General features: G+C 51.7%; 1 protein-coding gene across 1 annotated transcript in view; it reads left to right on the top strand.

Moving 5' to 3' along the window:
• SHISAL1 (shisa like 1) overlaps positions 1–26,471 on the top strand; it is an 81,211-nt gene extending 54,740 nt beyond the window's left edge. Inside the window, exon 5 of the mRNA XM_004279575.3 lies at positions 20,495–26,471. Coding sequence (XP_004279623.1) covers position 20,495 — 1 coding nt within the window. The 3' untranslated portion in view covers positions 20,496–26,471. The remainder of the gene's footprint in view (positions 1–20,494) is intronic.
• Positions 26,472–26,955: the final 484 nt, after the last annotated feature.

Here is a 26,955-nt window from a genome sequence, read left to right as displayed (position 1 = left end):
ACAGTTCACGTCCCTAGCTTGGCCACCCTGAACTCCGTGCATGGAGGAGGAAACGGAGCCTCGGCGAGAGTCAGCAACTTTCCCAGAGCTGCACAGCTGCTGAGGCAGAATTCACACCCAGGTCTAGCTGACTCCGAAGCCCACATTCTTGGAACGGGAAGCAGGGTCTCCCCCGGTAATTCTCCTGCTGTGAGAGCTACACCCTGAGATGGTGCTCACAAAGCACCCAGCCCCATGCTGGACCTGAGGACAGGCTCTCTGTGCAAGTCAGGCCTTACCCATCCCTGGGGCAGGACCCTGAGGGTCCTCCGAAAGAGCATGAGGTCTGGGGCTCCAGGCACCGGCAGACCAAGCCCTCTCTGATCTGGACGCAGTATCGACCTGGGGTTCAGAGGGTGCCTCCACTTGCTAGTGGGGAACCTCAGGCAAATTATTTCACTTCTCTGAGCCTCAGTTTTCCCATCTGTAAGATGGACCAGTAGACCAACCCTGCGGGGCGACTGCGAGGATTAGAACAGGGCCCGGCATGTGATAGGGGCCTCCGTCAATGCTCGTCGTAATTATTGGTGTGTTATTAGTGCAAAGAGTAGAAGTAGACAAGAGAAGCCACAGAACCCCCCAACACGCACAGGTGTTTTGCGTTTTCTGCTTTCTTATGCACGTGCTTTTCCACTCTTCCAATAATGACGTACCGTGTTTCCCCCTTATCCAAAGTTTCACTTTACCGGGTTTCAGTTGCCTGAGGTCAACCTCGATCTGAAAATATTAAATGGAAGATTCCAGAAATAAAGAATTCATAGGTTTTAAATTGCACACCGTTCTGAGTAGCGTGATGAAATCTCAATCCATCTTGCCCCAGATGTGAAACATCCCATCGTCCAGGGTGTCCCGTCCATCAGTCACTTAGTAACCCTCTTGGTTATCAGATGGGCAGTTGTGGTGTCACAGAGCTTGTGTTCAAGTGACCCTTATCTACTTAATAACGGCCTCTCGGAGCAAGTGCAGTGATGCTGACAAGTCAGTTGTGCCGAAGGGAAGCCACAAAGTGGATCCTTTAAGTGAAAGGATGAAAGTTCTCAGGGTGGAAAGAAAAATAGCCAAGATCTTGCTAAGATCTACGGCAAGAACGAATCTTCTACCCGTGACGCCGTGAAAAAGGAAAAAGAAATTTGATAGTTTTGCTGTCACACCTCAAACTGCAAAAGTAACGGCCACAGTGCCTCATAAGTGCTTCATTAAGATGGAAAAGGCATTAAATTTGTACAGTAAGGTATTTTGAGAGAGAGAGAGAGAGAGAGACCACTCTCACATAACTTTTATTACAGTGTATTGTTATAATTGTTCCATTTTATTAGTAGTCATTGTTGTTAAATGTGCCTTATTATACTTACTGTGCCTAATTTCTAAATTAAACTTTATCACAGGTATGTACGTATAGAAGAAAACATAATATACGTAGGGTTTGGTTCTCTCTGAAGTTTCAAGTACCCACTGGGGGTCTTGGGATGTATCCCGCATGGTTATGGCCGGGGAATGACTGTACACATCATTCTGCATTCTAATTTTATTCACCTAACATTAAATTAGCCATTGTCCTGTGGTTTTGACTTAATTTTTCTAAATATCGTTTTAGCAGCTCCCAAGTAGTCCAGGTTCCATATGCTGGCGTTAATTTAGCCATTCCCCTACAACAAGGCATTTATACAGCTTACAGTTTTTTTTACTGTGACAAAAAACATTGCAGGGGAGGCACATACTCTAGAAAATCAGGGGTGGCAACAAACACCTTTAAGTGTTTATGGTTTTCCCTTTTCTGAATTATTTCCTCTGGATAGATTCCAGGCCAGCAAATTATTGAGTCTAAGGATGTGACAGTGTTACGGTTCTTTATATAGGTGCCAGCCTCACTCCCAAAGGGACTGTCACCCACCAGCATCTTCTGAGGTTGCTCATTTCACAGCCCCCTCTCCAGCACAGGGGTTTGCATTTTCTTTGATTATTAGTGAGGTTGAACACCTTTCCTTTCATCTGTTAATTAGTTGTATTTCCTCTCCTGTGGGTTGCCCACTTATTTTACTGTGCCCCCAAGACAGGTGATAATTGAAGCCATTTCCATCAACAACATTTCTTTCCCAAACTTCAGCTGCTAGGTGTTCGTCTTGACTGTGCATCTCTCTCCCTGTACTATTTACTTACCACATTTTTAATTGATCTTAAATCAAGCCATTTTTTTTTGTTAGAAAACTCAGACTTGCTCTAAACAATCATATCTTTACATATTTCCGGGGAACCCTCCTACACTATTGGTGGGAATGTAAATTGGTGCAGCCACTATGGAGAACAGTATAGAGGTTCCTTAGAAAACTAAAAATAGACCTACCATACGATCCAGCAATCCCACTCCTGGGCATATACCCGGAAAAGACTAAAACTCTAATTCAAAAAATACATGCACCCCAATGTTCATGGCAACACTAATTACAACAGCCAAGACATGGAAGCCACCTAAGTGTCCACAGTCAGAGGAATGGATAAAGAAGATGTGGTATATGTATGCAATGCAATACTACTCAGCCATAAAAAAGAATGAAATAATGCCATTTGCAGCAACATGGTTGGACCTAGAGATTATCACACTAAGTGTAGTAAGTCAGAAAGAGAAAGACAAATACCATATGATATCACTTATATGTGGAATCTAAAATACAACACAAATGGACTTATTTATGAAACAGAAACAGACTCACAGACATAGAAAACAAACTTCTGGTTACCAAAAGGGAAAGGGGTGGGGAGGGGTAAGTTAGGAGTCTGGGATTAGCAGATACCACTACTATATATAAAATAAACAGTAAGGTCCTACTGTAGAGCACAGGGAACTCTATCCAATATCCTGTGATAAACCATGATGGAAAAGAATATGAAAAAGAATATATATGTATAACTGAATCACTTTGCTGTACAGCAGAAATTAACACAACATTGTAAATCAACTATACTTCCATTTAAAAACAAGTTACATTTTTCCTAATACACATAAAACAAATCCGTAAACGTATCCAAGGGTTGCTGGGGCCGCCGCAGCAGCACTGATAGTTAAATTCTGAGAAATTTTCAGAGCTCGTAGTTAAACCACTATAAAAATTCACTGTTATAAACTTCCAATTAAATAAATTTTATTAAACACAAAGGTAACAGATACTTGAAACTCTTCACTTCCTAATTGCATGGCTACATCGGCTACTTTCTATGCTCTTGAGGTTTGAGGTCTGTTGTATCTGTGTGATGCAAACGCGCATGATGGTGGCTACCACCCATCTCTCCCCAGCTCTGCAGTCAGCTACGTCATATTGGCAGTATTTACACCATGGACATGGGCAGCAAATGCTACAAATCAGGGCTCCCCGCTGGAGAACAGGTCATTAAATGTTCACCAGCTCATCGCTATACATGGCTCAGATCTGCCTGCCCCAGTGGTCTGCCCCGTACTGTGGAGAAGCAAACATGTTCTTAGGTGCTTGTGAAAGCAGGGTCCCGGCATTCCCTGGGACACCCGTAGGCAGGCGTCCCGGGCAGCAGTAGCTGGGACAAGAAGCAAGCTGGAGGGAGATGCATCCACCCTTTCCAGGTCCTGGTTCTTCTGGGCACGGAGAAAGCAGGGGGCGTGAGAAGGCAGAGGGCCTGGTCAGCCCTCCCTGTCACACGTCTGGGTCTCAGACCCCGAGGAAACAGCTCGGACGTCCCTTTGCAAACCCTCCAGCTCCTCCTTCCCTGAAACAGTCCGCATTGCTGTGCAGCTGCAGCCCGGGCACACTTACCTCCCTCATTTATTCAACCGGTACTTTATCCGAGGTCGGCACTAGGTCACGGCTGTGCTAAGTGCTGGGGGTAGAAAGGTGAGACAGGATCAGCGCTGCCCGCGAGGAGCGCTGGCCGGCGATGGGCAAGAAATCGATCGTGGCCCTCCACTGGCTTGCCTGGAAAATCAAGGTATTCAGCCACAGGGAGAATAGACCTCAGGGAAGGTTTTGGGAAAATCACCGAAAAGGCATTTCCAGAACGAACTAGACCCACTGTCTCTGGGCCCAGGATGCAGCTCAGCCAGGGCAGGGGTGGGGAGGTGGGGAGTGAGGGCCTTGGGTCCAGCCAACCAGATCCACAGGCCCTGTGACCTTGGGCCAGTCACTCGCTCCTGCCAAGCCTGTTTGCTTGTCTGTGAAAACGGGGGCATCAGGAGGACGGAGATGGTGCCCACTAGGAGCCTGGCACAGAGCAGGAGATCAGCCCCGTGGCGCTCCCACTCCCGGGGGCACACTGCCAGGCGGCCGCTCAAACCCTGGGAGGGGCTCCTGCGATCCTGCCCTTGCACCTGGCCACCCAGCCTGGAGGAGACCCACACGGCCCACCCAGCTCCCAAGTTTGAAATCAATTAAAATTCCGTAACCCAGTAACTGCGGTAGCTACTGTGCAAACAAAGATGCCAGCTCGCCTGAGCAATTAACAAAGAGATGTTTCCATGAAGGCCTGGGCGAATCTCGGGGATCATTACACCCAAGAAAGGAGGATGCTCCTTTATGGCAATCTGACAGGAATCCCATAGAATCGCCCTCTGGGCTGCAGCAGGTGTAACCAGAGAAAGCGGGGTCACCAGGGAGGGAAGTCGGGTTTGGGCTTACGACTGTTATGTTCCCCCAGACCCTTTATTTCAAGGGTTCTTCCCAGGCCCAGCTCCCAGATCAGGGCAGGGGAAGAAGGAATTTATCTCCATGTGGGTCGGGGGGGACCACGGAAGCTTTCCTTCTTTATCCTGCTCCCCCATCCCCGCCATTAACACTCTGGCTTTAGCTGCTAAAATATTTGCTTCCGAGAATAGATGCTCGTTGGTGCAGCAAATGTCTCCCGATGTGAGTATTCCAGCCCCGTCGGAACGACGGAAGCCTGCACTTGCCTGTGGGCCAAGAGGGCACCCCCTCCCCCCTCCTCCTCAGCGCCTTCCGGGATGGTCTTCTGGTTGTTTCTAAGGCACCCACAGGGTGCTGGGGAGAGCCCGCTGCCAGATCACTTTGGCCGCGAGATCTGGGAGTGGTTCCATCCTGCCCTGGGTTCTGGGAGCATGGCTTGGGGAATCTCTGGGTGCTGCATCCCGGGAGTCCCCTGGGCTGGGCTGGCACCAGGTTCTGGGCTGCCCAGCTGTGCATCCTTGGGCAAATTGCTTTACCTCTCTGAGCTGCAGCGTAGACATTGGTGGGGGAGCAAATAACCCCCACCTGGCGGGGGGTGGATAGTGAAGACGGAATCTGAGAGGGTGTGCAGAGGACCTAATCCAGCACCCCACTCATAGGAAAGACCCCCAAAGTACCCCCTTTCCTTGTCTCTGCTCACTTTGTGGGTGGGAAAAGAGCTCCCTGCCAAATGCCCCCTGCTCAGCTGGAGTTTGCCGAGGGTTTACGTCACAACTCGTCCAAACAGACGAGACAGGGGGATGTGGTGCTGGCTTGTCCTGCTGTGGCCTGGTCACCCTGGGGTCTTCACACCCCAGAGCCCATTCCCTGGTGAGGCCGGCTAGAGTTGTCTGAAATTTGGGAGGCTGGAGACAGCCATCCCCGGCCCTGGTGGTCTCAGAGCCAGGGAGACACGGCTGCTGAGGCGTCCCGGGGCCCCCATCTGTCTTCAGCTTTGCCGTCTGTGTCCAGCCCTCCTTCCCGACCGCTGCCCCCAGGCCGGCAGATGCCGCAGACACGTCCTGGGGAGCGGGTGGAATGCCAGAGCCTTCTATGCATCCAGGCCCCTCGGCTGTCACTTGGCTCCCAGCCCCCCTGCAAATGGGCCCCCTTCTCCCGTCCAGCACCTCTGAGTGACCCTCCTCCGAGCCTTTGACGCCCCTTTCTGGACCTTCCCTGCCCCCAAGTGTGGACACACCAGTCGCTACAATAGCACCCCAGTGACTGTGTCCCTGTGACCCTGACCGGCACCATCACTTACACGACTCCAGGGGTCACGTCTCTCGCCTCCAGCTGTGCCCCCGTGGCTGTGTGCATTGATGGAGACTTGCCCACTTCATCATGAAAAGCCACTGTTCCGGCTGATGACGGGACTCACAGCTGGCGGCCTCGTGACGGGAGGGAGCGTGTCTGTGAGTTTAAGGAAAACGTGGGGTGGGCGGGGCTTTCAGCATTAGGCGACTTGGTCTGATGGGAGTTTGGTGGGAGCTCCCCCATCCGTGGCCCGGGCAGGGCTTACCGTAGGAGGCGGGAGTGGAGGCAGGGAGGCCGAGGGTAGGCCGCCGCTGTGCCCCAGGGAAGAGGCCAGGATGGTAGAGGCTGGGGGGTGGTGACGGAGAGCAATGGACCGATTCGGAAGTATCTTGGAGGTGGACTAGGTGGGACCTACAGAGTGAGTGGATGTGGGGAGGCGGGGGAGGGGGAGCGCCAAGGACCACTGTGGGGTCTGACGTGGGTGACACGCGTGTGGCCACAGCCCAGAAGGACACACGAGAGGAGAGGCGGGGCGGGGGCTGTGGGGGGGAGGGGCGTGTAAAGGGGGAACATGCATCGTGAGGGATGCAGAGATGCAGGCACCAGGAGGGCCAGGTGTGAGCCAGGTGGGCAGAGGGAGGCCCCAGGAGGGCTGGCGGACTCACGACATGCTGCCCTTGAGAGACGACCTCCTCCCTGGCTGTGAAGCCTGCCTGGAAAGGCCAAGACCAGGGGTGTGTGTGTGTACAACGTGGGTAGGCGGGTGCAGTCTGCGTGTGTGGCTTGTGACGCAGTGTGGGTGTAGTGTACGTGTGTAGCATATAGTGTGTGTTGAGGGTGTGTGTGTGCGTGTGAAGTGCAGGTGTGTAGTTTGGGCATAGTGTGTGCGCACGTGTGTATCATGTGTGTGTGGATGTGTGTGTTGTGTGCACGTTCATATGCTTGGGTGTGGCCCTGGCCCGAGCCTCAGCCCCCTCCTGCCACCTCTGTCCTGACCCTAGGGCAGCGGGAAGGGCGGCGGGGAGGGGCCAGGGCACCTGAGGCCGCCAGGGGTGCAGTAAAGTAGGAAGGGGGCCAGGTCAGCGCCCAGACTGAGGGAGCATAGAGGCATGGATGGTGCCAGGGCCAGGGGACCAGGAGCCACGGATGGCCACGGGCAAGGTGCAAGCGCCCCAGAGCAAGGAGGCACGTTAATTTCCCAGAGATTTTGGACCAAAGCCTGGGCCGCGGGCCAGGGCTGAGGACACAGAATGGATCAGACTCCATCTCTGCCCATGAGACGCTCACGCAAGCCTGGCCTCACTGGGTTCCCTACCCCAGCTCCCCACGAGCTCCTACTCACCCCTCAAAGCCTTGCTCAGGTCACTCGCCTCCCTCCATCCTCTGGAGGATTTCTTCCCCTGCTCCACGCTCCCATCACAGCCAGGACCACGTGGTCTGTTGTCACGTCTGTCCCCACTGCACCAAGCAAGAACAAGGACGATCTGAGTCCTACTGGGGATCCCAGGGCCCAGAGCAGAGCCTGGGCTGGGAGTCACAGCTGCTCGTTCAACCCTCTCTACCACTGGCTTGCTGTTTAACCTTGGGCAGCCTTGTGCCTCCCCAAGCTTTACTGTCCCCTCGTGTAAGTCGAGGGAAGGGACAGAATGCTTCTATGGTGCCTTTCAACTTAGAACCTTTCTGACCTTCTACCTGGCTGATGGAGACGCCGATAGGGGACAAGAACGGATGTGGAAAGTGCTTTGAAAAGTTCGTAGCAGGAAGCAAAGAGAGAGTCTTTCTGTAGAGCAGGAGGAGGGGGGAGTTATGGACAGAAGCTGCAGATGAAAAGGACAAACTCTGGAGCACCTTATGGCATTAATGTAGAATGCAGAGCGCCTGTGGAAGCAACAGCGTCAAATATTTACCAAAGCAACATTAAAGATTAACCTTTAGGATGCAGAGGTTTAAAGACCCAGAGCTCCATGAGAAATGCCACCAGGCAGAAGAGTAAAGGGTACGGGCAGGAAGGGTACATGCTGGGCTTGAACAATGATGCCCCCAGAGCCAGGCACAGCTCCCCACGGACCCCTCCTCTATTTCCCGCCACCCGCCACAGCAGCCTTCAGCCCTGCATCTGCAGAGGCACCTGGGCAGCCCTCCTCAGCCGTAAGCCTTTCTGAGGCTCCCGTGGTCTGCAGGATAAGGACAGGCCCTCGGCTCGGCATTCATGGCCCTCTGTATTTTGCTCCTGCCTCTCTGGGCAGCTGAGACCTTTAGGATGGAAAAGAGTGAGCTGCCGAGGTTGGAGGAGATTGAGGTGGGATCGGGGAACATTCCAGGCCCCGGAGTGGCATGTGCAAAGGCACTGAGGCAGAGAGAGCCAGTGCATTCATGCACCAGAAGGAAAGTCGAGGTGCAGGAGTGTGGGGAGAAAAGGGGAGCACAGGAGGGGAGGGATGGGAGTTGCAGGGGGTGTCTGATGTGCAGGGCCATGGTGAGGGGTGGGCTTCCTGATCCTGGGACCAGGGAAGCCCTCCAGGGGAGGGACAGGTGCCTTTTTCAAAGCTCCCCCTGGCAATGAGTGGGGAAGGGAGCTGGCCGTCCAGCAGAGGCGGGCACTGTCTTGCAGGCTGGGTTGTGGCAGGAGCAGAGAAGGAAGCAGACAGCCCACAGGACCAGCTGGTGGATTGGGTGGGGGTGAGGGGCTCCAAAGACCGTGTCCCGGACTCTGGCCTGAGCCACTGGGGAGATGCTGGTGGGATTTTTCCAAGGTGGGGACCCAGGGGCAGGCGTGGCTTTGGGGATCAGCCTTGTGGAGTGTCTGCAGCCTGAGGTGCCTGTGAGCGTGGATGGGGTGATGTTGGTGCCGCACACAAGTCGGGGAGGAGCTCGGAGGAAAACCTGGGTTGAATCCCAGCTTGGATTTGGCCAAGGGGGCTTGTCACAGAATCATGTCGTGCAGGGGCCAGGAAGTCACCTGGGGAGAGGATGACGTGTGTGGGAAGGGACCAGGGGACGCCGGCAAAGGAGTCTGGGTAGGAGCAGCCCCTGAGGCAGATGGAACCCAGAAGGCCTGAAGACGGGGTGATCCTGGAGCGGCGGGGTCGGCCTCAGATGCCAGGACCGAATGCCCTGCCCTCTGCCCGCCGCTCCCACGATGCCCGTGTCCGTCCCGCAACACAGTCAGCAGCTCCTGCAAACACACGGAGGCGACGGCTTGTCTGACTCCCAAAGGCATCATCTCTCCTTCCCATCCGCCTGGCCTTTTACGCAGCTGGCTTCTCTCTTCAGGAAGAAAGTGAGGTTTCACGTTGGATTCTTTAAAATGAAGCAGTGCCTTATGACCCCAAATCATTCTAATTTGTCCACAAACAAGACCTTTGTTTTGATGGTCTCTCGTTTCTCCTGGAGACCCGGTGACCCACAGCTGGGGTGCGAGGGGCACTTGGGAGAGCGCTGCCCGTCTCACCTGCACCACGGCCTCTCAGGACAGGTGTCTTCTGGCCATTTTACGGATGTGGAAACTAAGGTTCTGAGAGGTCACTGGCACATTCAAAGTCAAGCAGCCAGTGAGAAGCAACCTGATTCCACGGTTGGGTTCTTTACACTCTGCTGGGAGCACCTCCACGGTGCCAGGTCTCAAGGGGGAATCAGTTAGCCCAAAGCCTCCCCAGCGCACACACATACACACGCGCCACACACATGCACACACACACATACACACACACCACACATACACACGCGCCACACACAGAGACACTGTTGACATCACACACCCAGACATCCCACACCGACACACACACACGCACACACACATGCGCGCACACACATACACACACACCACATATACACACACACCACACACACATACACACACACCACACATACACACACATACACACACCACACATACACACGCGCCACACACAGAGACACTGCTGACATCACACACCCAGACATCCCACACCGACACACACACACACACACACACCCCACACATACACACACACCACACACACATACACACACACACCACACACACACACACCACACATACACACACATACACATGCACCACACACACATACACACACACATGCACACACACACACACACACACACACACGCACGCACCTTCCCTTGCTCAGCCCCTCCTTCTGCACCGGGATCACTGCCCCTCTTCATCCGTCTAGAGGACCAACAAGCTGTCTTGCTAAAGGCAAAATAAAAATTTCCTAGAGGGTCTCTAACGTCCCCTTTGTGAAATGCTTGCCCCGCCCACTTCACAGGACATCCGTGCCCTGAGCGCCTTCTGCGGGCGAGGGGCTGTCACACGCTCTGCTTCCTGGGAGCCTCACGAAGTCCCCGCTTAGCAGGAGCGTGAACCCAAACTCCCGGAGTAGGTGACGGACAGCGGGTGACGGCAGTGAGCGAGGACACGGGCCGAATGTCTGCGGGGACCCCAGGGGCCTGGGCCCTGCCTCGCTCCAGGCACCTCTCACCTGAAGCAGGGGAGGACGGAAGGAAGCCCTGATCCAGAGAAGCCTGATCGCTCTGAGGGTCGTGGAGCCTGACCGTGTCTGCAGGACTAGAGTGAGGGACCCCGAGGCCGAGCTGGCAGCAGGGGGAGGAGGAGGCCAGAAGCAGGTTACGGGCTCAGGAGAGGAAGAGCCTCCTGCCAGGAAGCCTCCCTTCACAGCCCAGCAGCTTTCCTCACTAGGTAGTGAGCTCCCCATCACTGGGGCATGCAAGGTGAGACCAGAGGCTCATTTCCTGAGGTTGTTCACGGTTTCCGAGTTGAAGCACAGGAAGTGCCCATCTCGATGCCACAGCTTGGTGAATTTCAATCCGAAATTGAAACATCCCAACACCCAGAAGGCTTCCTCGCGTCCCCTCGGCACCACTCCTCTGACATCCAGCCCCTGAGTGGTTTTGCACAACCGTGGGCTGTTCCTAGGCTGGCATTGGCTGGTGTGGGGCCTGGGGTCAGTGTCTCTCACGCAACATTTCATCTATGAGGTGAATTCCTCCGTGTTGTTGGGCATATCAAGAGCCTGTTCTTTTTCAGTGCTGTGTAGTACTCCATCGTATGGATGTAGCACGCTCTGCTTATCCCTTTGCCTGTTGAGGACATTTGGGTCGTTTCTATTATCCGTAAAGCTGCTCTGAACCTTCACAGCCAAGTACTCTGGTGAACGGGTGACCACGTTTCTCTTGGGTGTCGTACAAGTGTCCTGGGGCTGCTGCAACCAGTGACCACGAACTCAGTGGCTTAGAACAGCACAAATTATCCTCTTATAGTGCTGATGGGCAGAAGTTCAACGTGAGCCTTGTGAACCCCTAATATTCAGGTGCTGGCAGAGCTGGTTCCTTGGAGGTTCCGGGGAGAATCTATTCCCTGGGCTTTGCCAGTTTCTGGAGGTGACCTGTGTTCCATGGCGTGTGGGCCCTTCCTGCGATGGCATCACTTCGACCTCTGCTTCCATCCTCACATCTCTTTCTCTGACTCTGACCCTCCTGCCCCCCTCCTTTAAGGACCCTTGTGATGACCCCAGGCCCACCCGGTAACCAGTCTCCCCGTCACAAGGCCCTTGACCCATTCACACCGGCAGAATCCCTTTCACCACGTGAGGCCACATTCACATCTGGGGATGAGGATGGAGACCTCTCTGAGGGCCTGGGTTCTACCCACACAGGTGTATGTGTACCATCAGGGGACAGGCATATTCAACTTCAGCACGTGCAGCTCCCCAGTTTCCCAAAGCAGGTGAGCCATTGTGCACTCCCCAGGTCGTGGGTGAGAGTTCCTCCCCCACCTCACCAGTCTTTCTCATCTTAGCCCTTTGTTTCAGGGGGCTTGTAGGGCAGCTCCCTGTAGTCGTTTTACGTTGCATCTTCTCCACGCTCACGTTTCACTTTCTATCATCATTACCGAGCACACCTCCTCCATGCCACCCCCCATGACCACACCTTCTGCCACTAAGAGGCCACCATCTGTGCCGGGGGACTCTGCTCTCCCCTCCGTGGCAGTGCCCTCCTACCACCCTGGTGATCCCACATTGTTCGCCCCTTTGTGAGGAGTGGTCAAAGCGTCTCCACCTCTCAGGTTGCTGTGAGGACGCAATAGAAATTGAACTGAAGGCTCCTGTCCCCACTCCCCGCTTATCGTCCCCACTAGATCCAGGCTGAGCTCTTATCAGTGCCGTGGGCACAGTATCTGCAGCTCACCTGGCAATGTAGTCACGCTGTGCCTCGTGAGGCCTCTGCTTTCATCCTGAGCAGTGACTGTGACAGATTCTCCGCCTTCTGGAAGCGTCCATTGTTATGCAAATTGCCAGGAGCTCTGTCTTATCTCCCCAGTTAGGTTGCAGAAGCCAGCCGGAGACCCTCCTTATCCTGCTGGGCCCCATCCGGGTCCCAGCCCTGCATCCTCTCTCCAGGGCAGCGGTGCCTGCTGCTCGACTGGCCTCCCCACAGCCAGCCTAGCCAGGCCACCACCCGGCACCTGAGGGGTAGCAGTGCAGCCCAGTGGCCGGCAGCACAGGCTGGACTCCTGGCTCCACCGCTAGCCAGATACGTGACTCTGCGCAAGTCACACTACCTTCCTGAGGCTCGGTTTCCTCACCTGTAAATAGGGGAAATAGGGCTACGGCTGTTGGGAGAGCGAAGTGAGACTAGGCATAGAAAGAGCTTGAGGCTTCCCTGGTGGCGCAGTGGTTGAGAGTCCGCCCGCCGATGCAGGGGACGCGGGTTCGTGCCCCGGTCCGGGAGGATCCCACATGCCGCGGAGCGGCTGGGCCTGTGAGCCATGGCCGCTGAGCCTGTGCGTCCGGAGCCTGTGCTCCGCAGCGGGAGAGGCCACAACAGTGAGAGGCCCGCGTACTGCAAAAAAAAAAAAAAAGAAAGTGCTTGGACAGTGCCCAGCCCAGAAGAGATACCCCATCACAGCAGCCCTAACTCTGACCTTTCTTGGGATTAGGAAGGATCTTCCACGTCTACGTCCCAGAGCCCTGGGATCTCGTGTAGGGCCTTCACCTGGCAGTTGAAGTGCTCCGTGGCTGCCTGTCTAGCCTCAGCCCACCAGTAAGATCCTGCGTCACCTGCTGTGACCCTCTGACTGGCCTGGGCTCAGGCTGCCCCCTCCTCCTGGTGTGCCTTCCCCCACTTCTTGACATGAGTTTTCCCTGGGTCCCCGCCCCCATCCAAGCCACGCCCCCAGCCACTCAGCACTGACACAGTGCGGATCTGTCGCTCTCGTTTTAGGGTCCCAGTGTGGCTCCCCCCAGCTCAGAGCACTGGAGGGATGGGCCCACTCCTTCCAGGTCTGTGTCTCAGCCCCCAGCCCAGGCCTGGCAGAAGATGCTACCAGCAGGGGCTTCCAGAGGCATCATTCTGCTTTGGTCTCCACTGCGTGGGGAGCCATTGTTTCTGAACCAGTTCCCCAGTGATGGACATTTCTTTGATCCTAATCCTCCACTTTACCCACATTCCTGCAATAAATGAGCTTGTAAGAATTTTGCCCTTGTGAGCGTATTGTAGGATAGTGGTTAAGTGGAATTACTGGGTCAGAGGGCGCGCGCATCTATAACTTGGGTGCGCGCCAAGCTGCCTTCCAGGAGTGACCTGACGTCCCTCCCACCAGCACGAAGCAGAGGTTTCCCCCCCAAACCCAGCAAACACATGGTGCGCTCAACCTTTTTGATCTCTGCAGACGTGATGAGTGGAGGAATGCAGAAGCTTCCTTTGCGCTGTGCTCTGGAACGCCTTCTCATTATGGCTTTCATTTGCGTTTCTATTATTTTATAGCCTTTGGATTTGCCGTTGGACAGTTTCTTTCTGGCATTGCTTTGTTTAGATTCACTTTTCCTGGATTCTCTGGGCGGTTTCTATTGTCTTGGAAATTCACCCATCTCATCCAAGTTTCTGATTTTTGTTGCACAGGGTTGACTGGGTAGGTTGTGTGTTCCCCCGATCTTTCCTGAGCGCCAGCTCTGTGCCAGGTGTCGTTATTGGTCCTGGGGGTAGAGTAGTGGGCCAGCTCCCATTTATATGGAGGCTACAGACAATTTAAAATACGTGTGGAATTCCCTGGTGGTCCAGTGGTTAAGACTCTGCACTTCCACTGCAGTGGATGTGGATTCCATCCCTGGTCAGGGAGCTAAGATCCCACCTGCAGGGCGGCACGGCCAAATAACAAATAAAATAAAATATGTGGACTGTTAGATGGTGATACGTGCTAGCGAGAAAAACACTATGAGAGCAGGGAGGGAGTTGATGATGGAGTCCAACTTTCAATAAGGTGGTCAGAGAAGGTCTCAGTAAGAGGTGACTTGAAGGACGAAAGGGAATAGACACGTGTTTATCTGGGAAAAGAGAGGGAAGCATGCTGGTGCAGGTGCTGTCTTGGTCTAGGTTCTTGGAGAAACACAACCAGTAGGATAGATATCGATACAGATATAGATATAGTATAGACACAGATGTAGATATCTATATATAAATCTAGATTATAGATAGATATCTATATATAAATATATGTCTATATATAATACAGATAAAATATGTGAAATCTACATAGAGATAGCTATATATATAAAGAGACTTATTCCAAGGAACTGCCTCGTGCAGATTTGAAGGCTGAGAAGTCCCAAGATCTGTACTTGGCAAGCTGGAGATCTCGCAGGGCTGATGGCCCAGGACCACTCCAAGTCTGAAGGCCTGAGAACCAAGAGAGCCAATGGTGTAAATTTCAGTCCAAATCCAAGTCTGAAGGCAGGAAAAGACTGATGACCCAGCTCAAAGACAGGAAGGCAGAGAGGGAATTCTCCCTTCCTCTGCCTGTTTCTTCTATCCAGGCCCTCAGTGGACTGGAGAAGGCTTACCTGCGTTGGGTAGGTGATCCACTTGACTCAGTCTACAGATTCAAAGGCGGATCTCATCCAGAAACACCCTCACAGACACACCCAGGACCACGTATGATCCAATATCCGGGCACCACCCCTGTGGCCCAGTCAAGTTGACACGTAAAATGAGCCTTCGTGGCTGGAGTGGAGTGAGCAAAAGAGAGAAGATAAGGGATGTGACCAGAGAGGATGGAGAGGAAGGTCTTTGGCTTCTACTCTGAGTGAGACGGGAGCCAGTGAGGGTTTTGAGCAGAGGAGGGACATGACATGACATGGATTTTCACAGGATCCCTCTGGCTGCTGTATGGAGAGTAGACAGAAGAGCTTGATAAGCGAGGAGGCCATGGTAGGTAGAAGCAATGGAGGTGGCAGAAGGGCAAGGTTCATGGATACATCTGAAGGATTTACTAGTGGACTGGATTTGGGGATGAGAGAAAGAGAGGGGCCAAAGATGCTCTGGGACTCTGTTGGAGTTGTTTTTACTGAAGTCAGGAAAATTGTGGGGAAAGCTGATTTGGGGCAGAGGATCAGGATTTTAGTTTTGAGCATATTAAGTTTGAGATGTCTATTAAATATACAGTTGGTGATGTCAAGTAGACAGTTTGAAGCTACGGTGTGAGCTTGAGGCTGAAAGAGACATTAATGTATGTAGAGTAGTTAATTCCTTGAGAGGAGATGATTTCCTCAGGAGTGAGTAGAGATGGAAAGGAGAAGAGGAGACCGAGAAGATGGGGAGGGACCCACGGGGGAGCCTGAGAAGAAGCAGCATGAAAATTAGGAGGAGAACCAAGAGACGGGCCTGGAGTGTCCTGGAAGCAGGAGAAGTGATCACCTGTATCAGTGCTGCCAAGGGGATAAGTAAAAGGAGGACCGAGAATTGACCACTGGATTTAGCAACATGGAGGTCTTTGGTGACCTTAACAAGTGTAAACCCTGCAGAATAGTTGGGTCAAAAGCCTATCTAGAGGGGTTAAGAGATAGTGGAGAAGCGGAATTGGAAAGGAAAAGTACAGATAACTTTTAAGTGGTCACTTTCTCCTTCTGCTTTATTAAAGTCACCAACAGTTAATGTGTCCTGTTTTTCAAAAAGAGTAAGAAATTGTATTTATTTATTCATTTCTTCCTTTTATGTGTTTAACTTCATCTCAGTTTTAATTTATCAAGTGCTTTCCTATGCCTTCCTTCAGTATTTTGCCTTTTTTTCTAATTTTTGAGCTGGATAGCTAATTCATGTTCTCTTATTTATTAATATAAATATGTAAAGCTATAAATTTTCCTCTGAGCATTGTCTTGGCTGCATCTCACAAGTTCTGAAATGTAATCTTTTTATTTTCATTATTGTCTAGATATTCTGCAACTTTGAATTTTTGCTCTATCTTTGACACAAGAGTTATTTTAAAGCATTTTAAAACTTCTTGGGTTTTGTTTTGTGGTTTTTTTATTAACATTTTCAAATTCTAGTGTATTGTGATCAGAGAATGTTGCCTTACATCTACTTTTTGGAATTTAATTTCTTTGTGGCCTGATAATTGCTTTTTGTGTGTGCATTTTCAAGAGCATTTGAACAGAAGGAAGATTCTGTTTAATACACACACATAGGGCTTCCCTGGTGGTGCAGTGGTTAAGAATCTGCCTGCCAATGCAAAGGACACAGGTTCAAGCCCTGGTCCGGGAAGATCCCACATGCCGCAGAGCAACCAAGCCCATGTGCCACAACTATTGGGCCTGCACTCTAGAGCCCACAAGCCACAACTACTGAACCCACATGCCACAACTACTGAAGCCCATGTGCCTACAGCCCGTGCTCCACAACAAAGAGAAGCCACCGCAATGAGAAGCCCACGCACTGCAACGAAGAGTAGCCTCTGCTTGCCACAACTAGAGAAAGCCCATGCACAGCAATGAAGACCCAATGCAGCCAAAAATAAATAAATTAATTAATTTTAAAAAACCACACATACTATGTTATTAATTAGGTTATTTGGCTCTCTATACCTTATTTATGTTTTTGTCAACTTAATCTGTGAGGGACTGAGAGAGGTGAATTAAAATGCACCAATATTAACATACTCTGTCTTTTTCTTCCTACATTTTCAGATTTCTTGCTCTATGAACGTTGAGGCTATGTTACTTGGTACAAAGACACTCATTACTTTAAGTCCTCATGGTGACTCTCATCCTTGATCCCCACACAATGCTGTCTTTTTCTCATTCTCTATTTCTTGCCCTGACTTCAGCTCTGTCTAACATTCAGATCAAGACCCCTGCTTTCTCTTGGTTTGCACTTGTTTTGTTTCTGCCCATTCTTTCTTGTGTAATTGTGGCAAAACACATAACAAAATTTAGCATTTTAACCACTGTACCGTTCAGTGGCATTAAGTACATTCACACTGTTGTACAACCATCACTACCGTCCATCTCCAAAACTTTTTCATCAACTACTCATCTTATTATATGAAACCTTTCTGAATTATTCTACCTTCAGTGGATTTTGCTTGTAAACCATTCTGAGTCTTTTTTTTTTTTTTTCAGCAAGTGTGTGTGTCTCATTAACATTTACTAATACGGCAGCTACATTTAGTCTTAGTTCTGTCATCATAGTTTATGACATGCTTTATGCTTTTATAGCTTTTGTGGGGGTTGTCAATTTTCACCATATGGCCTCTGTTTTCTTTGTTTTCTTTTTTGTTTATATATCTTCTGACAATTTGGAAAGCTGTGTTTTTCATCCCATAGTTATCTTCATAATTATACTGTCATATGATACACTTAATCCTCTATTTCTTTAGACACTGTTTATTTTCTCCCTACTATGAATGATGCCCAAATTAGAACATATCTACTCTCCCTCCCCTTCTCTCACTTCCATCAAATGATTTTAGTTGATTATATTATATTAATTTTTCCATTTACCTTTGCACCTCTAATGTTATTTCCATCTCTAACTGATCCTTTTGGACTCCCAACTATAAGCAAATAAGACATAGTTTGCATATGTTACCTCCCTCTTTCTGACCTCCACCTTCCCTACTATAGTTTATATTGGTTCTCTGTTTCCTTTTTTGTTCTTTTCTGTAACAGTCACAATACATTAGTTTCAGACATAGACCTACAGTTAAATAGATTCTCATTGCTAGTACTCTTGCCAGAGTTGCTCTATTTACCCTTTGTTATCCTAAGGTATAGGATGTTATCCTTTATTATCCTCTATGTATCCTCTGTTAATTTATGCAAGAAGGGCTCATGGGAGCTATAATTCAAAAATGTGTTTTTAGAAGTTTTTCTGTTGACTTTATACTTAAAATCGGGTTCATCTGGGCTTCAAATTCTTGCTTCATTCATTCATTCAACAAAGACTTATTATGTGTACCAGTTACTGCTCCAGACCCTGCAATGCAAAAATGAACACAACACACAAATACCTTGACCCTCATGTAGCTAATTTTCTAGTTGGGAGAGACAAACAATAAGCTAGACCAGGACTTCCCTTGTGGCGCAGTGGTTGAGAATCCGCCTGCCGATGCAAGGGATGCAGGTTCGTGCCCCGGTCGGGAAGATCCCACATGCTGCGGAGTGGCTAGGCCCGTGAGCCATGGCCGCTGTGCCTGCACGTCCAGAGCCTGTGCTCCACAACAGGAGAGGCCACAACAGTGAGAGGCCCGTGTACTGCAAAAAAAAAAAAAAAATGCTAGACCAGTAAGTAAAATATTTGGTGTACTAGATGGAGAATGATAAAGCAGGTGATGGGGAACCACAGAATCTGTCACCCAGAGTGCAGTGATGCAGAATGGGGTGTTGACTCTGCCATTTGGAGTATCAAGCCCTCTGGAAAGATGGACTTTGTTGGCTTAACCCCTCCATTATCTTCCCCCCTTGCCCCTGGGACACACTGGAGTTTGGTGGAAGATGGTTTATCTGCTGGTAGCTGTAATCAGATACAAGTTGCAGAAACCCAACTACAATGGTGTGGAGGTGGGCAATCTGGGGCTGCCACCAGAACCAGGTTTCTCCCTGCTTCCCACTCCAGCCACATTAGTGAATGTCCTTTGTTCTCATGCTCTTCCTCTGGATCCATGTCCCCTTCCCAGTAGACTTCCACTTGCATAGCATTGGCCAGAGTGGGTATGTGACCACTCCGGTCTGCAAGGGAGTATGGGAAGGTGAATATTTGTGACTGGGTAATTACCCCTATAAATGGCTATAGGACAGGGGATTCACTGTGTCTGCCAGAGATGGAGTTTGTATTTCTGTTCCTCATTATCCTTGTTTGGAGGTGATCTCAAGAGGAGAAAGAACAAAGGCAACTCAACTCTGCCAATCAAAGCTGTAAGTGCCCCGTGGGCTGGCGTTTACACTCTTGACCTTATCCCAGTGATCTTGTGACCTGTCCATGTGCCCGGAGTGTCCTGGTTTCCTCTCCATGGCTTTGTACGATATGGTCCTATCCACTGGTGTACCACCAAGGTTTACAATGGTTCTTTTTATTATTATGAGTGTTATCTGTGTCTGTTCTTAATATTTTCTAGTTTGTTATAACAAGGGTGACCATCTGGTTTATCATCCAAAGTCGAATACTTTTGAGGCTGAAAAGGGAACAATATTAAAAATTTTGTCAGAACAATAAGTATTAACTGGGACTATCCTAAGCTAAGACATATAATCACCCTGGTAACCGTTGAGGTAAAAAAACACTGTTGGTTTTATAAGTTTTTTTGTTTTTTTTTTAACATCTTTATTGGGGTATAATTTCTTTACAATGCTGTATTAGTTTCTGCTTTATAACAAAGTGAATCAGTTATACATATACATATATCCCCATATCTCCTCCCTCTTGCGTCTCCCTCCCTCCCACCCTCCCTATCCCACCCCTCCAGGCGGTCACAAAGCACCGAGCTTATATCCCTGTGCCATGCGGCTTCTTCCCACTAGCTATCTACCTTACGTTTGGTAGTGTATATATGTCCGTGCCTCTCTCTCACCCTGTCACAGCTCACCCTTCCCGCTCCCAATATCCTCAAGTCTGTTCCCCAGGAGGTCTGTGTCTTTATTCCTGTCTTCTCCCTAGGTTCTTCATGACATTTTTTCCCTTAAATTCCATATATATGTGTTAGCATACGGTATTTGTCTTTCTCTTTCTGACTTGCTTCACTCTGTATGGCAGACTCTAGGTCTATCCACCTCATTACAAATAGCTCAATTTCGTTTCTTTTTATGGCTGAGTAATAGGTTTTATAAGTTGATCTGGTTTTGTCTTACAGATTGAAAATTGTATCTTTGTATCTGCACTCTCTGTTCTAATAATTAGCCTGTTGATTCTCTTGGGTTTTCTATTATGTGATCTGCCAATAATGGTAATTAGGGTTCTTCTAGCCCACTCCTGACACTCTATGCTCTTTTCTTGTCTTATTGCTTGGGCCAGGGGCACTAGTGCTGTATGAAACCATAGTGATAGCAGACCTGCTTGTCTTGCTTCCAGCTTTAAAGTCAAACAGGTCTCAATAACTAGAAGACAAAAACATGTCATGTGCTCAGAGAAAAACCTGGGTTCTCCTGGAACTGAGGCCAGAGAGAAATGTCCCCAGTGCATCACCATGGAGGAGACACCATGTGATACTTTGTTCCTTTCTGCTTCCCTAGAAAACCCTTTTGCCGTGCCTCAGGATGGGGGAGGTGAGACCCAAAGCACCTGGCTCAGCCTCCGAGAAGTACCACTTCAAGACGCCAGGGAGAGCCAAGACGGCCGCGGTGGCGGCAGAGGAGAAAACGCCGCCTGTGCCCGAACCCTTCCTCGGACTTCTAACACTACGAGCAAACTCAGGGGTGGGGGCCGGGTGCAGGGGGGGGCTTCTGAGCTACCCGTCCGCAAGCAATAGTCCCATTTTGGGCCAGTGGTTTCTGAGAGATGGCGCCATGGTGGACTCAGGATGACCGACACAGCTGCTCCGGCCAAGTGAAGCCGGGAGGATTCAGGCCATGTGTCGTACCCGTGCGTGGTTCCCTTGCCTCTGCTCCCTCCAGTAGTGGCCTGTGGGCCTCTCTGTGTCAGAATATTGAATGTGAGTGTGTGTGCGTGCGTGTGCGTGTGATCAGGGGTATCCTTTTTGTTTGTTTGATTGGTTTTATTGGGGTCCCCCCAAGTTCTCTGACGGGCCTGAGTCACCTTGTGCTGGGGGTCTGGCCCAGCGTCCGGGCTCCAGCTTCTTGCTGCAGCTGTGAGCCAGATGGAGTTGGCAAGCACAGGGCACAGCCACGCTTTGTCTCAGGGGGTGTTGGGGATGCAAAATGCCGGCGGGGTTTCGTTCTTATGGAATTTGTTCCCATAATGACAGTGATAATGAGAGACACGTCTCAGGCCATCCTCGGGGCAGGCACTAGATTATCTTCACGTACGCCCTCTCTCATCACCTGGGAGGTGGGTGGGATGAACTCCCTGCAGAAATGGCCCATGTCTCACAGCCAGGAGGAGACCAGTCCTCGGTTTGACCTCAGAGGTATAAGAACCCGAAGTCCAAGCTCCCCAGCCCAGGGTACCCCCAACACAGTCCCTGGAGCATCCCCCCAATGGCTTCTCAGTGGATGGGCCATCACCCAAGCTCTCCACCGTCGCTTCCGCAGGACCCTCCTACACACAGCACATTCTGGTTAAACACCTACTGTCTGCCAGCCCTCTGCTGGGCAGCGATCGGGAAGGGAGATGAGTCAGGCTGGCCTCGTCCCTGCCCTGGAGGAGCCGCATCTGGTGGGAGAGACAGACACACAGATCTTTGCTGGACAGAGTGATGAGCACTGTGGAAATGCAGAGGGGAAGGTTCTAGAAGCCCTTCCCATTTAAGGAGGGACTTCCACAAAAACTTGGATGCCCATAACATCTGTCCACAGAGCTCACCACTGCCACCACCCACCCCGCCAGCCCGGGGGCACACACACGGAAGGGCCTGACCTAGGAAACGATCACATAAATCCCCGAGGGCCAGGGTGGCAGTGTAGACACCCTCATTCCCCTGGTGTCAGTGAAGCCAAAATCTCCCCCAGCGCCCAGCTGGGTGGGCCCGGCTCCTCTGCTCGCGTACCCTTACCTAGCAGGACCCAGTGTCTTCCACAGACCCTCTGCCCATCAGACGTGGCAGTGAGCAGGCAGGCCCCTGCTCGTGGTGCTGGTGTCCTAGCTGGGGGAGCGGACAGGGAAGAAATAAGCAGTGAATAAGGAAGGTAGCAATAGCAGTGAGCCCTAAGCTGAGAATTTGGTCAAAACAATGTTCACGGGGGTCCTCTTGAGCTTGGGTGGTCTGGGAAGGGCTTTCTGAGCGGGCTAAGCCCAGCTCTGAATGATAAGCAAGAGCCAGCCATGGACATTAAAGATATTCCAGGCAGAAGGAACAGCTAGTGCAAAGGCCCTGAGGCAGCAACTAGCCTGATGCTTTCAAGGAACCAAAAGAAATCCAGGTTGGCTGGGACACAGAGGAAGGGTGGAAAGAGAGGTGGGTGAGAGCCCAGATGCCGTGGTCCGCTGTGAGTCACCTTAGCCTGGAAAAACATAACACCTGTCCTTTGATAAAGCAGAAAGAAGTTTCCAGGGTGTCAAGCGTTTTCCATCCAGCCTGGCTTTTCGTCCTCTCAAAGCCCATAAAGAAGGGACTCTCCCCATTTCGTGGACTGCAATGCTGAGCCTCAGATGGGTCAGGTGGCTTGCCCAAGGTCACACAGGCAAGCTAAGGAAGACCCAGACCTGTGGCTTGAGTCCCGCCTTCTCCAGACGGTGCCGCCAGGGCCCGGGTGTACAGCTTTGGCAGAGGCAATGTCAGAGAACCTCCGCTTGGGGTCTTGATTAGGGATAGGCGTGGTTTCCTTTACCCTGGACGCTGAGACATGCCAGGACCTGCCCCTGGGCCTTGTCCATGCGGAGCAGTAGTCGCCATGGAGGGGAGCTCAGTAGTCATTCAGCCCAGCTGGATCAGCAAACACCTGCATCCCATGTGCATGGCCTCAGGAATCAGAGAGACCTGAGCCTTGGGGAGAGCGGTGTGGGCGCAGACCCAGATTCTGACGTCAGCTCTGCGCTGAGCGCAGTGTGACCCCAGGCAAGTTCTGTGCCTTCTCTGCCTTGACTAAAAGAAAGGGCTGTCGAAGCCCTTCCCACTTAAGGCGGGACTTCCACGAAAACTTGGATGCTCGTAACATCTGTCCACAGAGCCGACGTCAGCTCTGCAGGGACTTTTAGGGGGCTTGCTTCTCTGGCTTCCTGCGGTTCTGGGGCTGCTCGTGCGTCTGTTCATACGGAGATGCTTCCCCTCCAAGAAGGAGCTGGCCTTGCCTCTCTGCCGCGAACACTAGAGCCAGAGGTCACTGTCACAGAGACCAGCAAGGGCTAGGGTTCCCCTGATCTGCAACCCTGGGCTTGAGAACTTGCAAGGCGCTGCTCCCGACTCCACCAGAGGTCTTTCCAGGAACGAATGATGACCCCGTGGAGGTTTACTGTTGCAGCCGGGCTGGGGATCAGAACCCTCTGTTGTGTGCAGGCGGCCCCTCATCGTGAAGCTCAGCAGACACCACAGACTTAGCAAACGGACACAGGGCAGCCTGGGATGCAGGGGGTGGAGTGCAGGGACCCACAGCACTCGCTGCCCCTTCCCCGCTGGGTGGTGTTGGGCAAATCGCTTCACCTCTCTGAGCCTCACCTGTCAAGTGTGTGGGGTGTTGGCGTGGGACGGAGTGGCTGAGGGGAGAGGGCAGCGTGCGTGGGTGTGAATGCCCATCTGAAAGGCACACGTGTGCGGTTCATTCCCTCTTAATGTCAAGGGCTCCTCAAAGCCCCTGGGACACGGGCCATCCTGACAAAAACCTGCCCCATCCTACCATGGCAGGCAGACGCGCCAATGAGTAGAGTGTCCCTGAGAATAAGATGCAGGGTAGTGACAGGTTCAAGTAGAGATTTACAGAGTTAGTGTTTTTTAGTGACTCCCTAACCTGATTTTTCGAGCTGCCTAGTTTTACTTTTTACTGTGAGCTTCTGGCTATAACCACATAATTTGTAAAAATAATAATAATACTACGAAAAGCAAAACAAAAAGAAGAGAGAGAAGATGGCAATATATCCGCTGAGGAGCTTGTCTTTGACTCCCTGTATTTGTAAGGACTTTTTCCCACTGGGAACTGTGTGTTATAACGAGCAGTTTTATGCTTTCCTTCTCATCTGTGTATAGCGTAATTGTGCGTTTGGGAATCTCTACGCAGAACCAATACCTGGTAGCACCCATGGGCCTCTCTGCCCCCACCTGAACCTCTGAGATCCCCCTGCACCTCAAGGAGCAGCCCGCTAGCTCAGAAGGGCCTGGGACCGCCAGCTGCCAGCCCGACATCTGACGCTGACCGGGACCTATAGGAAACAGGCCTTAACTGAAAGCACACGCACACGCACACACACACATGCACACATGCACACGTGTGATTCTGCAGGTAGATCCCGTCTCTCTGATGAGCCCGTCTCTGATGCTTTAGAGGAAGAGCAGGTAGGCAGCTAGCATTCCTGGAGTGGGGGCCTTTCTCCTCTTCATCCAAAAAACCCTTCCGGCAAATTCATCCCCAGGGCTAGAAAGGAGGGCTTGGGGGCGTCAGGGGAAACACAGCCAGGAATGGGGTTAACAGGCTTCTACCAAGAGATGCTTCTCAGCTCACCGTCAGATCAAAAGCTCCCTTTAGGCCATTCCCATCACATCGAGCCTGGCACCATCTCCCATGCGCCCAGCAGACCCCCAGACCCCTGTCCACACCAGGCCGGTGTCCCAGCCCTCTGCTGTCCCTCCGGACCACGGTCCCTGCCCAGGCCCTGGCTCCTGGCTCCTCTGACACCCCATTTACTGTGTCTCCTAGAGGTCGTGCCGTAAAAGAAGATTAGTTTCCCAGAGTCACAGACTTTTTGAAAGTTGTTGATTGATTTTCATTTTTTCAGCTTTGCTGATTGGTCCCCACCGACGGCAGGAGCCATGCCTTAGGTGGCCCTCAGAGGTGAGTTTACAGATTCCGCAGCGGGCCGAGTTGACAGGACAGCCCCGAGAGGAGTCGCTGGGGGCACTTCTTGCCCATGTGGAGGGGCAGCCACGTCACCGCAGACACGTCTGGGTGGCCCCCCTCTGCGGCAACCTTGGGGGATTCTTATCTTACCGCTCACCTGGCGAGCATAGACAGTGTCTACCTGTCCCCACTGGCCATCTGAAGGGTCAGCGGGGCAGCCACCCACCCAGTGAGTGGGTGACACTCTGGCCACTGCCACCTGCAGCCCCAGAACTCACCACCAGGCTGGGGTGATGTCCTGTCCCCTCCAGAAAACAAACACGGCACACCCTCCGTCTGACCGATGCCACGCCAGGCTCCCCAGCCCCTCCTTACAGCACAAATGCAGCACCAGATGGTGATTAAGTGAATGTATGCAGCTTTGGAGCCCGTGGCCTGAAAACTTGAATGTTGAGTTGAGCAGTCAGGTGAGGTAGAAGATTCTAGAGATTCCATTTGTTCATGCATGCATTCATTCATCTATTCAACAAATATTTACCCAGTGCCCCTCTGGGAGCTATTCCTGCTGTAGACGGAGATGTCAGGGAACATGCAGTGTCTGAGGGAGAGGCTGGGATCACCTGTGAAATGACTTGTTGTGCCTAACGGTTAGGAATGTTCAAATTCATAAAGAGAATAAGTGACCTTGGAGGTGGCATTGTCTCCCCCCTCTCCCCACCCCCAAGTTTTCAGTCCAAGATGCTGCCAGACAGTTGGTGCTAGATAGATGCTTGATGAGTAAGCAGCTTTTACTATTAGTTACACTCTACCTAAAACTCCTATCTTCACGTCAAAGCCCTGACCTGTTTGCCCTTGACGGACTGAAATTCAGGGCTGCTGCAGTGCCCACCTCCAGAGGGCACCGTTTCTATAGACTGTGCTGTGAACAGTGACCCCAGGGATAGTGCAGTAAGGCGCCCTGTGAATTGCCCTAAACTGCTCTCCGAAATGTGCAGGATCCCATCAAAGTCAGCGAACCCCAGGAAGGGTCACCGTGCACATGACCAAAACTTACAGATTACACGGCCTCTGTGGGCATCCAGTGTGGTCACAACTGGAGCCAAACTGGTGTCCCCAAGAGAATCTCTTCTTGGAAACTCACCTCAAGTTCTCACCTCGGTTCCTTCCTGTCTCTTCCCCATCTTCTAGGTTAAAGCTAGTGGGATACGTCACTGTCAAATAACCAAACAGTCAGGGTCTGGGTGATGGGCAATAACTAAGTGGGGACTGCGAGAGTGGGGGGCTTTGTCACCCTGACAAGGTAGGACCCCCCCACCCAAGGTCAGTGTGTCCTCCCCAGGATCAGCCGGACAAGGGCGCAGACACCATGGGACAGACTTGTCTCTCTCCTGCAAACCCCTACTTCACGTGAGCAGGCGTGGGGTCTCTCTGAGAGCTGATAACAGGGAAAACCAAAAACCAATAATATTCCTAATAAGAATATAATGTAATAATAATGATAATAATGATGTGTTTTACACGGACCGCTGTTGCACTGCTTTTGTCTTTATACACAGTAGTTTTTATAAAGATGTCCTTAGGTTTTAATAAAGGAGTGTCACGTCAACTCTTCCCTGTATTAAAATTTGCTTTAATGTTTCAAAAACGTGCTCGGGGGAAGCCGCGTTCACAATTGTGGTCACTCTGTCGGGAGGGTGGAGGGTCAGGGCCTGGGGTCTCAGCTAAGAAGCTGCTGGGGTGCTGTTAGGGGCAGCTGATCACGTGGGTCCCTCCGGGAAGCCTCAGAGGGTCCAGCCCAAGGGCAGACGGGGAGGCCTGATGGACACCACCTCCCAGAGGGCAAGATTGAGGTCGGAAAGGAGACAGAGCCTCCAAAGGGGCACTGGAGGGCGGCAGGAGGGGCTGCAAGCTGCGGGCCATCAGCGACGATTGCTGGGGATGCAGCGCCGTCCCCTCGCAACCCCCACCCCCAGCAGCACCCCCTTCCCCTGCGCCCGAGGCTGGGGCAGCGTGAGAGCAGCTCTGTGGGTCAGTGTGTTTCCAGCCTGGCTCAGAAGACAGCCCCCAGTGGCTGAGTCCACCTCCAGCCG

Source organism: Orcinus orca, chromosome 11 (genome assembly GCF_937001465.1).
Source record: "Orcinus orca chromosome 11, mOrcOrc1.1, whole genome shotgun sequence".
Taxonomy (NCBI): domain Eukaryota; kingdom Metazoa; phylum Chordata; class Mammalia; order Artiodactyla; family Delphinidae; genus Orcinus; species Orcinus orca.
The sequence above is the reverse complement of the archived record's forward strand: the minus strand, read 5'-3'. Positions and strand labels throughout refer to the sequence as shown.